Source organism: Lynx canadensis, chromosome B2, assembly GCF_007474595.2.
Source record: "Lynx canadensis isolate LIC74 chromosome B2, mLynCan4.pri.v2, whole genome shotgun sequence".
Taxonomy (NCBI): Eukaryota; Metazoa; Chordata; class Mammalia; order Carnivora; family Felidae; genus Lynx; species Lynx canadensis.
Window position 1 is genome coordinate 54114287 of NC_044307.1, and position 14070 is coordinate 54128356.

At 36.7% G+C, this 14070-nt stretch overlaps 1 protein-coding gene across 13 annotated transcripts in view; it reads right to left on the reverse strand.

Annotated features, from left to right (window-relative positions):
- The window catches only part of DST (dystonin), a 494969-nt gene that overhangs the window by 46070 nt on the left and 434829 nt on the right, over nt 1-14070 (reverse strand). For all 13 annotated transcript variants that reach the window (XM_030315745.1, XM_032593190.1, XM_032593189.1 and 10 more), the window contains 7 exons: nt 13836-13943; nt 11595-11813; nt 7739-7942; nt 5827-6058; nt 4724-4950; nt 2436-2558; nt 2204-2305 (listed from right to left, as the gene is read on the reverse strand). In XM_030315745.1, the coding sequence (XP_030171605.1) occupies nt 2204-2305; nt 2436-2558; nt 4724-4950; nt 5827-6058; nt 7739-7942; nt 11595-11813; nt 13836-13943 (1215 nt within the window). The remainder of the gene's footprint in view (nt 1-2203; nt 2306-2435; nt 2559-4723; nt 4951-5826; nt 6059-7738; nt 7943-11594; nt 11814-13835; nt 13944-14070) is intronic.

The window sequence follows — 14070 nt, forward strand, 5'->3', positions numbered from 1 at the left end:
AGTACATCTGAAATTGCTATAACATCCCAAGTGCTACAGAAAAGTACAATCATAAATCTATACAGATATTATGGAATGAGCTTACTTTACAAATTAAGATGGTTCACCTAAATAAGTAAAAGAAACAATATGATGAAAAAGTTGTCCCAAATATGCAATAGATAGAACCTTCAATTCTGCAACCAACTTTGCAAAGGAAATTCTTTTCTGAATGGAATCTTAGAATATTAACAACTTTCAAAAAAGTGCATTTGAAAAAGTTCTATAAATTCAATCACATGAAATAGACATAAGAAAGCATAGAGAATTCTAAGAGGAAGATTATGTAAATATATTGAAAGAAAAAGATTTCAAAGCCATCTGTTTTTTTCCAATAAAGCAAGAAGTTTATTGTTTAGCACTTGAGTAAAATATTTGGCCCAGCTAAAGCCTTACACATTATTTAGATTAGCATAAAAATCCTGCACATACCACAATTAATATTATGACCATGATTCTGAATTACAACATAGACTACAGAATCTATTTTTCTTGTTCTTTTTATGTAATATAAACATTTTAGGAAGGCACAACTCACATTTCTTTCAGATACTGAATGCACAAAATTATTCTGGACTTTAATGAAGTTGCCAGACCATATAGTAGGAGGAAGAATCTTGGAAACTATCTGTTATTTTCATTTATCATTAATAAACCCAATAACTTAAGCAGTAACCTGTGAAATTATATATATATATAGGACCTTCATTCCCGAAGATGATGCTCCTAATCTATAATGGGCCTTGTCTGTCTAGCAGGGGTAATGAGAGAGTAAAAGTTAAGGTGCCTCAGGGCACCTGGGTAGCTTGGCTGGTTAAGCCTCCCTCTTGATTTCATGCTCAGGTCATGATCTCATGGTTCGAGGATTTGTGCCCCACATCAGGCTCTGCAATGACAGCATGGAGCCTGCTTGGGATTCTCTGTGTCCCTTTCTCTCTCTGCCCTCCCCCACTTGCATTCTCCCTCCCTCTCTCTCTGTCTCTCAAAAACAAATAAATAAATAAACATTAAAATTTTAAAAAAAGGAAAGTCATAGCGCCTAGCCAGTGACCTCTGTGGCTAATGGCTCCTGAGGTCAAAAGGCTGCAAATGGTGGCAGTGCTATCTCCAGCCAGGGAAGAGGGCACAACTCAGTCATTTATTAATAATACATACAAATCATGACCTGCTCCCACAGACTGAAGGCTGGAGCCTGATTAGTTAGTTCCTGGCCACTGAAACCTAACCAATCATTTAACTCTTCGGTTAAAAAGTGGGGTAAGGAGGAAAGTTATATAAGATATTATTTGTGGTGAATTTTTTCATATATTTCCAAAGTTCAAAACACTTTCAACTGGCATGAAGCCTGGCTTCTGATATTTACTTTTACAAATATAGAAATGGAATGGCATAATAAAAAGGAAAAGATGTTCTCATCTGAGCTTTAAAAATAATATTCACTTGGTGTTATGGAAATACTCAGAAGGGCTTTTTCCATACGGTAGGAGGGTTGACAGATTCAACACTGGCCAGCCTGTTAGGAAATGGAATAAAGCTGAAGAAGGTAAGGAGAGAAATGTCCCTGAGCTGGCCTCCACCAACAAGACAATTTTTCATATGAAAAGGGAAACTTTAAAACATGGTTAATAAACTGAATGAGAACTGTTAAGGGGTGTGAAAAACAACTGTGAAAAGGAATTACGTGGATGGAAAGGAAGAAAAACATTTTACACAACAGATTATGACCTAATGAAACAGAAATCTATTTTAGTTCAACGGGGAACACTGGCTTCAAATCAAATCTCTTTTACTTCTGACTTTAGTTAAACTCAGGGATATTTTTAGATAGTGTTTACTCCTTTCATCTTACTCCACTCAACTTTAGAAGAGAACTCCGATTCAGCTCTCATTTCACTGTCTGGTGTGGAACCATTAACATTTTCCAAAAATCAAAATTTTTCTTTTCAAAGTAAATTGCACTGTGTGTATAAAAATGTAGTGAGATATGTGCATAAATCTACACATCTATCCAGTGTCAGAAATACCTTCCAAAAGGCAAAACATACACTGAAGTAGGTGAGCCTACTGCACACGTATCTGCGGTGCTGGGTGGTGTCAATGTGTAAATCCGCACGCGTCAGTCAGCCCGATTCTCCTGCCAGGAGACACGCCGCAACGCCCTTACCTGTAGTCCATCCTGGTACTGAACGGCAGCCTGCATTGCCTCCTCAAGTTTGTCCACCCGGTCTTTCCAAGCCTTATTCAGAGAATCCCAGGCTGAATTTAACTACAATATAAATATCAGAACTCTTTTAGTGTCATTTATTAAGTTTGCAACTATTTCTTCCAAATATGCTTTAACCAAAATCTTTTTTAAAAAAGCATTTTGATGAGAGAAGGAAATACACTAGCTGTACCTCATCTATACTCTTCTTGACAATGGGTTTATCAGGTTCCCCACATGCAGCAATGAGTTCAGAACCCAGGTTGACAACTATATCCAGCTCTTCCTGTAGTCCATCAATTTCTTCCTTAATGGCCTAGAATAAGAAATGACAGCCTGAGAGTTTTAAGCAAAAACACACGGGAACTAAAAAGATGGACACAGAGACATTAATTATAGTTATTTCTAGGAAGTGGGATTATGATCAATTTTATTTTCTTCTTCTTCTTTTCTAACTTTCTGCGATCAATTTTTTGAATAAGAAAGAAGAAATATTTTAAAGAAAAACAGCATCCTTTGTAATAAACATGTTTTATTCTAAAAACAGTATTTAAAGAATTAATTCTACATAACAAATACCAGAACAAGCTCCTTTAAATATCAATAACAATGAAAAGTGTAGAGATATATTTTGTTTTTGAAACAAAATAGTTTGGGCAATATACATTTATATTTTTCTTTATTTTTTTGAAGTTTTTTAAAATCTATTTTGAGAGAAAAGAGAGAGCATGAGCAGGGGAGAGGCAGAGAGAGGGAGGGAGAGAGAGAGAGAGAGAGAGAGAGAGAGAGAGAGAATTCCAAGCAGGCTCTGTACTGTCAGTGCAGAGCCAGATGTGAGGCTCGAACTCATGAACCTAGGTTCATGAGTCAAACTGCAATCAGGAGTCAGACACTCAAGTGAGCAAGCCACCCAGATGCCCTGGCAATATACATTTAAAATAGAGGTTGAGGGGCGCCTGGGTGGCACAGTCGGTTAAGCGTCCGACTTCAGCCAGGTCACGATCTCGCGGTCCGTGAGTTCGAGCCCCGCATCAGGCTCTGGGCTGATGGCTCAGAGCCTGGAGCCTGTTTCCGTTTCTGTGTCTCCCTCTCTCTCTGCCCCTCCCCCGTTCATGCTCTGTCTCTCTCTGTCCCAAAAATAAATAAACGTTGAAAAAAAAAATTAAAAAAAAAAAATAAAATAAAATAGAGGTTGAGTAATCTACAACAACAACAACAACAACAACAAATCTAAAGTACTCCTATCCCTATGCACACAACCAAACCAAGCTTGCAGACACAGAGAACAGATAAGGTGGTTGCCAGAGGCAGGGGATGTGGGTGGGAGAAATGGGTGAAGGGGGTCAAAAGGTATAAACTTCCATTGGTTAAAAAAGAAGTCATGGGAAGCAATGTATAGCTTGGTAACTGTAGTTAATAATACTGCATTGTATATTTTAAAGTTGTTAAGAATAGAACTTAAAAAAGCAAAAGTAAAGCACAAGTTCAAAAACTTCTAACAAATTAACAATGTTAGTAGATTTAAGATAATCTAGCTTATTATGTCATTTCCCTAGGACTTATAAACTACAAAAAAAAAATAGGAGAAAAATGCAGTGTACTACTTTTGCTTTAATCTTTTTGGTTAAATATATTTATTCACTCAAGAAACATTTAATAAGCATAAACCAAGCCCAAACTAGGCATTGGGGATATAAATAAAAATAGGGCTATTCCACTCAAGGGGATCAAAGTCCATTAGGAAAAAGAGAGATATAATCAATAAGTTATACTATGTGTAGAGTCTTTTGCATGAGGACAGCATTATGAGAACACAAACTTTCCTAAGTATGCAAGAAAAGATTTTTCATGAAAGCTTACAACCCAAATGACCCTTGAAGTTTGAGTGGGATTTGCCAGAAGAGTGGTAGGAACATACGAGGGTGAGGTAACTAATCCGCAAAGATAACAGAGACTAGAAAGAGCACACCGCAGTGTCAGGGGAAGCCACTTTCTAATAAAGGAGCAGCACTCAACCAAATGGCTTTGAGAACACAGGCATGGGCTATGCTGGGATGTAAAAGGCCAGGACACTACTATCGGGTGTCTGGATTTCATTCTGTAGGCAGTGGATGCCTCCGAGTGGTTTTGAGTGGCGATACGGTAAGAGTAGATCTAGAGAGAGGACAAGGTTGGAAGTCGGGCAAGGAAAAAGACTCTGCAGGTAGGGATACCACTATGGATTACTTCAGAAGCCAAAAACGGAGGGAACAAGGGCCTAAAATAAGGCAGGAGGAGTTGAGATGAAGGGAAACTTTAAAAATACATACTCTCTCTGTGAAATATGTGGGTATAATCTATTTCTTACTATATCACTATGCATTCTACTTTTGGAACCAAATATAAACTGTAATAGAGTAATTCCAAATATTTACCAAGGGAATCCAGGTTTCATTACAACTTACTTTTTTTTTTTTACTTTAAAGGAGATTTTCTGCTTACCTCTGCTGCTTCTTGCTGCTGTTTTACTACTGAGGGATCAATTCCAGGATCCTCCAGATCCCGGATGAAATCTTGGGTGTCTTTAGTGGTTACGACCAATGACATGTGATCACACCAGAACTTTTCTGCTAATTCCATTACATCCAGTAGTTTGGCTTCCCTTTCTTCCACAAGTGTGTGTATGTTCTCCCAAATGAAAACCATTTGGTCAAGCTTATCCTGAACAGCTATGGCACAAAATAGTATCAAAAAGGCAATATGTTAGCCTCATTTAAGCAATAAAGCAGAATGTTTTAGTTTACACAGAAACAGTGATTCAATTTGCTAAGTATCTAAAACTGGACCCAATTTTAGTTGACCACAGTCTAGTGAGTATCACTAGACCCAATATAGCATATTCTAGACAAATGCAAGCTCTCAGGGTATCCTACTCCTCCAGAACCAAGGCTCTTTCTGACAAAAGTAGACACTCAAGGGTAAGTGAGCTCAGACTAGACCTAAGTTTACCAAGTTTGAAGTTCACCAAGGCTGACCTTCATTCCAAAGAAAATGAAATAACCACTTAAGCTCTCCAAATCAAAAATACTGATGTCTGTTCAGTCTCAGGAATATAACAATGTAGGATATGTATTTTGGGCTTGTTTCTAGAGTAACCTTATAAACTTCCACTAATCCATGTATGTACTCTTCCTTTTGACCCCCAGCTCTTATCTTTAAGATGGCTGGCTAAGGTCGTGGTTGCCATTTCTGTGGCTACAGGATACCCAGTCTGTTGTACGCATTATAAAAAGTAGCGTGTAATTAGTAATGAGAAAAAAAAAACAAAAACAAAACCTAGATTTGTCCCTTAGCATCATGCTTTAAAAAACTGGTTTAGAAGTCCCAAAGAACACATGGCTTTTGCATAATGGCACACTTTGTAACACAGAAAAACATTTTTGTACATAGCTCTTCAACCCCAATGGTAGTACCTTTTCTAAACTCTGGCATTTTGTTATGCAATTGGACCGTCCATAAACACCAGGACAATTCTAAATGTTTCGAATTATTTAGAATTATTTTAAAGGTAAAGTTCAGTTGTTTCCTTATTCTGAAATTATTACCTTTGGCAGATATGTCTTTGTCAGTGCCCTCAGATCTCGCAATCATTTCCTCTCCCCGCTTTTTAAGTGTTTCATACAATGGTTGTAGCTTCTCCATGTCTACTGACACATTCTTATTCTCACTGATCTGCTCCTTAATCTTCTCTACTTCAGCTGAGATCGAAGGCGGCTGCCTCAAACGCTCCACGATGCGTTCCAGGCTCTCAAGGATCTGGTCTATCTTGTCGTGGAACTAGAAGTGAATCAAAGGGGTCATTTATGGGGAAAAGACCTGTGATATCAAATGTCATATTTAAATGAAAACAAAAAAAAACCCATATAGTTAATGTCACAATCAAGAATTAAATCTTAGGGGCGCCTGGGTGGCTCAGTCAGTTAAGCATCCGACTTCGGCTCAGGTCACGATCTCACTGTCCGTGGGTTCGAGCCCCGCGTCGGGCTCTGTGCTGACTGCTCAGAGCCTGGAGCCTGTTTCAGATTCTGTGTCTCCCTCTCTCTCTGACCCTCCCCCATTCATGCTCTGTCTCTCTCTGTCTCAAAAATAAATAAATGTTAAAAAAAAATTTTTTTAATTAAAAAAAAAGAATTAAATCTTAGCTACTTTGTTAACATATCTACCCAAATGAGTGTATTCGTTAAGAAACAGTATATGTTAAAAAAAGAAACAGCATACGTTAATATATAATTGGACTAGCTGACATCAGCATTTTACCTGTTGCCTCATTTTATCATAATTCAAATTAATTTTAAAAATTAAGCCCAATAAGCTGTGTGTTTTTCTATCAAAACTGTTTTATTCATCTATACTCATTATTTTGACATCCTAAAAACGTTATATTATTAAATGTAAGATTCAAGGACATTTTTTATTAGAATACATGAATTTCTTTTTTTTTTTAAATCTTTTTTTTTTTTTCAACGTTTATTTATTTTTGGGACAGAGAGAGACAGAGCGTGAACGGGGGAGGGGCAGAGAGAGAGGGAGACACAGAATCAGAAACAGGCTCCAGGCTCTGAGCCATCAGCCCAGAGCCCGACGCAGGGCTCGAACTCCCAGACCGCGAGATCGTGACCTGGCTGAAGTCGGACGCTTAACCGACTGCGCCACCCAGGCGCCCCTAGAATACATGAATTTCTTAAGTTCTAAATTTTCTGAATTGAAAAATGTTAAAAAATGAGACCAAACAAAAACCTCCCTGACAGAACAGAAGTTTGAGCTCCATTCATGGTCAAACGCATAATCAGATTCATGAAAGAATTTTAAAGTTTTGTTTGCAAAGGTACCATGGGCAATAAAGCAAAGTCATAAAACCTTGTTCAGTCATGGATTTTACACTCTCCTCAGTTTTAAAAGAATCATCATTCAGGATTACGAAAAATGGCCCACTCCACTGTCAGTGTATATAATAACAAAAGCCCAACTGTGCAGATGGAAAATCTGTAGGTAATTTCCAATTCAACTTCTTGAAAACAGGTATTTTCAAAAAAAGAAAAACATGAATTTCCAACTCTATATTGTTTCCTTCTAATTCAGTCTACACAGTCTTTCTTCTTATTGCCTTCATGGAAGTGTCTCATTAATAATGATAATAGCACTTTTCTTTTAGCTCTCCCAGTGGCAAATATTCCATTCTACTTTAGATGGACACTTAATTAAATATTTGAACAGTGATGTCAGTTGTATGTTTTTTAAGGCATTGAAAATTATTTTGTATTGTATCTGCAAGCAGGCAGAGAGAAATATAAGGATTGGACCGAGCAAATACCCCTTTTGAGAGGCAAAAACATCAGTACTCAGATTTAATGTAGTGAAATAACTCTGGTTCAAATTTAATCAGGAGATCCAAGAAAATGTTTTTCCATGCTCTGCCATTTAAACGAACTCAGTCATATTTCTGGTATAAATGATTACCTGAGTAGATTGAGAAATAGCTTCATCCAATGCCACAGCTCGCTTTTTGACATCTTCTTTAATTTGACTGTAAAGGGTGTCAGCTGCCACGTACTTCTCTTGGATAGAAAAGCCTTCCCCTGGGCTCAATTCCAGTAACTGTGGCCCAGTTTTGTTCATCTTATCTATATGAGGCTTGTGTTCGGCTATCAACTCTCGCAGTTGCTATAACAAACCAAACAGCTTCTCAGTATCTCAGGGTCACACTTCCATATTACAGCTGTCTACATGCCCAATGCATCCAGCTGGCAAGAAACTCCAAACACCCTTCCCATCACAAGGCATTTAACACAGGACGGCTCATACTGCTCCTTGCCAGCAAGAGATGCCCCTGACACAAAGAATAAACAATGGTCTGGTCACGTCAAAGTCTCTTTAAGGGTACATACAAAACTGCTTGTTGAGTGAAACAATGAATCCCAGTTCATTATGCATTTCCTATCAAGAGCAGTACACACTCTGACAAGGGTCATATTACATAAAGAATTATGAACTCACTATGTCCCCAACCTATACAGATTAAGCCATAACTCTCGGTGTCCCTTTCTGTACACTCATGATATATGCAAAAATTCTTTAAAAGGGAGGAAGGAAGAAAGGGAAGGAAAGAAAAGGAAAGAAGTTCAGCAGAAGGCAGACATAATGCCAAGAGAAAAAGTTAAGAGGATATAAGGCCATAAGGCATTGTAGTTATGTATATATTTAAACCAATATAAAATGTGTATATATAGGTTACATTACATATACCTAAGTATGACTCCATTATATGTATATATGTGATACCTATAATATACACATATGAATAAATCCATCTGTATTTTAAAACGTTAAAGGCTACAGGGTAATCAATCTATCAGACATGTCTGTATACTGAGCATTATTGGTAAGGTGTGTTTAAAGAAAAATATATGACACATGAAATATTTTGCATGATGTCATCTAATCAAGAGATACAATGATATTTATGCCAATAAGTGGGTGTGTAATGGAGCCCCATTCCTTCTAGGAAGACAAATAAATCTAGAATATCTATACTCCATAGAACCCAGAGCCTCCACTGAGCAGTGGTTCATGGACCGGATCCAAAGCTACATCCATCTTTGCTTCCAGGTCTCTCTTAGGCTAGCCTCCCTGCAGCATTGAGGGGCCTTCCATTTGCACCACAGTAGTGATTAGGATCCTTAATCAGAAGCTTCTTGTCCTCACCAGAAGGTTTATCTCCAAATTATTTGCTACCTAGCCCCTAACAAAAACTTCTCTGAGAGAAATTATATTCAGGAAAGACAGTCTAGAGAAAAGCTACCAATCTTCTCCTGTAAACATTTTAATTTCTATCATTCATCAAGAAGAATCGCCAAGATAGCCACATATCTAGATACTTATTGAAAGTGCTCACAAAAATCAGTCATATAAATTATTTTGGAAATTATTAAAGAAATTGGCATATCATTAACAATGATGTCTTTTTTTTCAAGGTTTAAATCCTTTATTTTATTTATTTTTAATTTTATTTTTTTATTTTTTAAAATTTACAATGATGTATTTTTGAATACAATGCTATTTTTGAAGTTTTTCTGAAGATGGCCTCCAAACTCTTAAAAAACAGCTAAATAGACATAAATTCCGTTAAAAGAAAAAGAAGGGGTTGGTCCTAATCTAACATGCTGCTCATAAGGATGTCTGTGATCTAGCTCCTGAGTGGTCCAGGCTGAGATTTTCTTATTTTTGTTTCATATTATGAGATCATCTATTCATGCTGCCTTAAGGAATGGAGGTAATAATGGTAGTAACAGCTAATAAACAATCTCACAAAAAAGCAATGTGTTACACACGTTCTGGTTTCAGTACTCTACAAGGCATGTTGGTAAATCAAGTTTACACTCTGAGTTATCAAGAGACTCTCAGGTAAAATGAGGGATCTCTGCTGAGATGTCCCCAGTTGCCTAGCATCTAGGTAGATCTCATTTGTGTAGCACCACTGTGAAACTCCTTAGTTTGGGAAGTACTGAGATGACCCTTTTTCAGACCACTCCTTTTTTAAACATCTGGTACTACCAGATGCCTACTTGGGTGTGTGTGTGGAGAAAGGGCCCAATGGGTGATGTCTTCTGCCTCATATGTAACAAAATGATTCTTGGCAACATACTGTCATAAGGGTCAAGTCACAATGGAGATAATGAGTGTGACCTCAATGTATCTACCATATAATAACTGGTTCTTGGAGCCATTTTTCATTCCTGATCAGAATGAACTAGAAGATCTTCCCAAACAAATACAGCAGAGGATAAGGCTGTGGAGCTGCAGAAGAAAGGCTGTTCTACAAGGCTGTAAATATTATGAATAATTTAGTTGAATAATTTGAAGACTCAGCTACAAAGTTTTGTAGTTCCTTTATACATAAAACTGTACATTTAAGAGCTGAAAGATTATGCTAAAAAGAGAAAATTAATTCCACTTTGAAATTCAGTAATAATTCAATAATAATCTCATTCCATTATTTGATGTTATGACAGAAACACAGCTGCTCAAATCTCACCTCAGAATTGAAGAAATCCACGTTAACATTTTATATTAAAACTTATTCAGTGGATAGGCATCAGGATTTCTGCCACAAATAAACCTTTATACCAAAATTAAATTCAATTCTACATAATTTCTAGGTCTTTCTCCTGCTGCTTTAGATAGAACTTAAAATTTCCATTTTGCATTAAAGTGTTGACTAAAGCCCTTCTAAACAAATGCTTAGGGATATTCCTCAGTGCCAGTACATTAAAAAAGTAAACAAACAAAATAAGGGTGGCACATTCTTCAAACAATGATGTAATACACCACTGAGTTAAACTCTTCCTGTGTGCGCGCACACACACATGCACACACTTGCACACACACATGATTAATCTCAGAGTACATTTGTATAGATCGGGGAGACAGCAACTAGGTTCACACATCCATGACAGCAACAACTCCAGAGTTTTTCTGACAGTCTTGAACCCTCTCTCTCATTCAAACCCTTGCAAAATTTTAAGCCATGTTAATATTTAAGTAGCTGCTGAAATGAGGGCTTCATAATGCCATTTTATTTATGTTTAAAACATGATATATTTGTAGACGTAAATATACTCTCTAGCTTAATCGTATACGCTTATAGGAGCAAAAACAAACATCAAAAGAGTTCCATGCACATAAGGTTAAAAAAAAAAATGGGAAACAACTTGTCTTTGCACCTTTAGCATTCTCCCTTCTCACTGACTTAGCTTTTACATTATTTGTGTTTTGACACGCTGTCATATTGTCAATTTCCTCCAAGCTCAATGGCCTTGTCTGTATGATGCCGCTTTGATGTATTTCTACTATTTGCTTATATTCTAAATGTCTCCAACCAATATATATTAAGTATAAAACTTAGTCGACATATGTAAATTAAAAGCAATTCAACATGCATCAATTCAAAGTACTTCAAAAAGCTTAGTTCGCTAACATTTAAAAATGAGCACTTTGCTTTTGTACCAGGATGGCTTATACTTCATACTATTCTAGGAAAGCTGGGATGTAATTGATGACATACACAATGTGGCCTCCCCACATGAGTCTTTCTCACTGTAACCCTGGAAAACAGGTGAGCAATATGAGGTAAGCAACTGTGCAGACCAGAATACAATATTGCTAAAACCCCCCAAAATAATGTAAAACATCTAACTGCATTTAAAAAACACCATCCCAGTGCTCACTTTGGCAGCACATATACTAGAAAAACAGCATAACCATCGTGGTTCTCTTTCAATGGGGAATACAACATTCTCTTTAATCCCCAGCTTACCCGGTGCTCTTCCTGCTGTTGTCTTAGAGTTTCATATTCGAGGGCTGGGGCAGGAAGCTGAGAGATGATTCTTTGTGTTTCTGTCAGCCATGGCCAAAGTTCTTCATATGTTTCCCAGAACTGGTTAACCAGGGACTGTGCTCGTTCTAGCTGTAGATACCTCTCTGAGTTTATCTGGCAGATGGCATCATAGTTCTTCAACACCTTGTCCAGTTTTTTCTAGAAAATAAGATAATGAAATGTGCTTAGCTGGCTAAACAGGCCAAACAGCACATATGCTCCAGAATGTTTTTTCTAGCACTATATGCTTAGTGCAAAGCAGGCACTCACAGATGAATGTTAAACGAAAAAAAATCATTAAAACCTATTTAGATTAGGGGCGCCTGGGTGGCTCAGTTGGTTAATCATCCAACTCTTGACTTCAGCTCAGGTCATAATCTCCCAGTTCGTGAGATGGAGCCCTGCATCAGGCTCTGTGCTAACAGTGTGGAGCCTGCTTGGGATTCTGTCTTTCCCTGTCTCTGCTCCTCCCCTGCTCACATGCTCATGCTGTTGCTCTCTCTCAATAATAAATAAATTAATTAAAAATTTTAAAATGTATTTAGATTGTAACTATTTCTATGTATAAACATTCATTTTAAATTTAAAAAGACCCTTTGGGGGCTCCTCGCTGGCTTGGTCAGTATAGCATCTGACTCCTCATCTCGGGGTTGTAAGTTGGAGCCTAGCATTGAGTGTAGAGATTACTTAAAAATAAAATCTTAAAAAGAAAAATAAAGATCCTTCAGGTTCATCCATATTTTTGCACAAGGCACGATTTCCTTCCTTTTTAAGGCTGAATAATAATCCCTTCTATGCTAATGTTGTATCTTACCACAACAAAAAAACCTTTCACATATATATGTAAAAAATAGCAAAAATGTGGAACCATAAAAGTACAACTGGAGATCAAGATATATCCACACAACAGGTTTTTATATTATCATCAAAAATCATGGGATTTAATGACAGAGAACAAGCATCCCCCCTCCCCCCATCAGAAATATTAGGTGACAAAACCCAAAATATGAATAAATAAACAGACTCAGGTTTTTATGAAAAAGACAATGAGCTCTCCAAACATAATAAGCCAAATTCTTCAACTATCCTTCTAGGTCTTATAGGCTTTCTGGGCTAGAAAACAAGTCTCATATAAGTCTAGCGACATTAACATTACTTTCTGGCCAAAAGTAAAGACTCCCTCTCACAAGTGAAGTTATAAGAGGAATTGCTAGCAAAATTAATTGCATATATTAGAATCAGAGTAGAACATTATACTATACACTGTATTTTATGGGGTGATCATAGTGATCTAGATTACGGTATAAATTTACATCATAAACTAATAGCAGAAGATAAAGCACAACAGGAATCTAATAAACCACAGAATGACACAGAAAATATTTCATGATGATCTCTATTTTTCATGTCAGTCTTTACAAAAATAATAAAGGGAAGATTAAATTATAAATAAGTAAATTGCCAGAATAAATAAAAGTAGTATCAATATACAGTTACATTCTATTACTTTGTCCACGGTACACCTTGAAACCAATGCATATTATTTAAAGAGTAATCTTAGGCATAGACATTTGCGTATTTTTTTTTTTTTTTGCTATGGGATAGTTTCCTATCAGAAGCATTAGTATACATTAATTTCTTTAGTCTGCTGAGATATCTGAATGTGAATTGAACTAAACATTTTTACTTGTGACTGGTTTTCCATCAATTTAAAGGATCATTAGAAGTCTAGAAACCAGATGCTTTCTTAATTATTCAGCTCATTTTTTTCCTGTATAGCTTACCAAAATTTTATACAGAATGGATTTCAGCATTAAAGAGAACCATATATTTTGAAGCATACAGACAACAGGTGACATATAGAGTGATAATTTATACCAGTAATAATGGCAATAATACAGCTAACATTAACTGAATGTTTAACGTGTGCCAGTTATTCAAGGATGCAAATTTTAATAGCTTTAGTGTCTATTAAAAAAAGTGTCCCCAGGGTGATTCCCTTAAGGAATATTCCTTTTACTTTTACTCTGTAAGTTTGAAAAAATGCCTTATTTAAATCTCATGATTCAGATGTCCAAATGGCAGCTGTGGATAAAGAAAATGTGCTGCTCTAGGACTGAGCACTCAATGCATGCCATTTATTTGAGGGTCTCAGCAGCAGCCACACAGACAAGATTATACCTTCATTGATTGCTTTTCCTCTTCACTGCATGTGGTCATGATTTTATGTCCAGATTTCACAAGCTCATCAATAATATCCTTGTGTCTCAAAATCTCCATGGTGAATTTCTGTGATTTACCAGAATAAAGATAAAAAGAGAGAGAGAGAGAGGCTGTGTGACTAAAATGAAAACAACCAGGCAAAGTAGTTAAAAATACCAAGTTACACTAGAAGGGTCTTGTAAAGTAAATCATG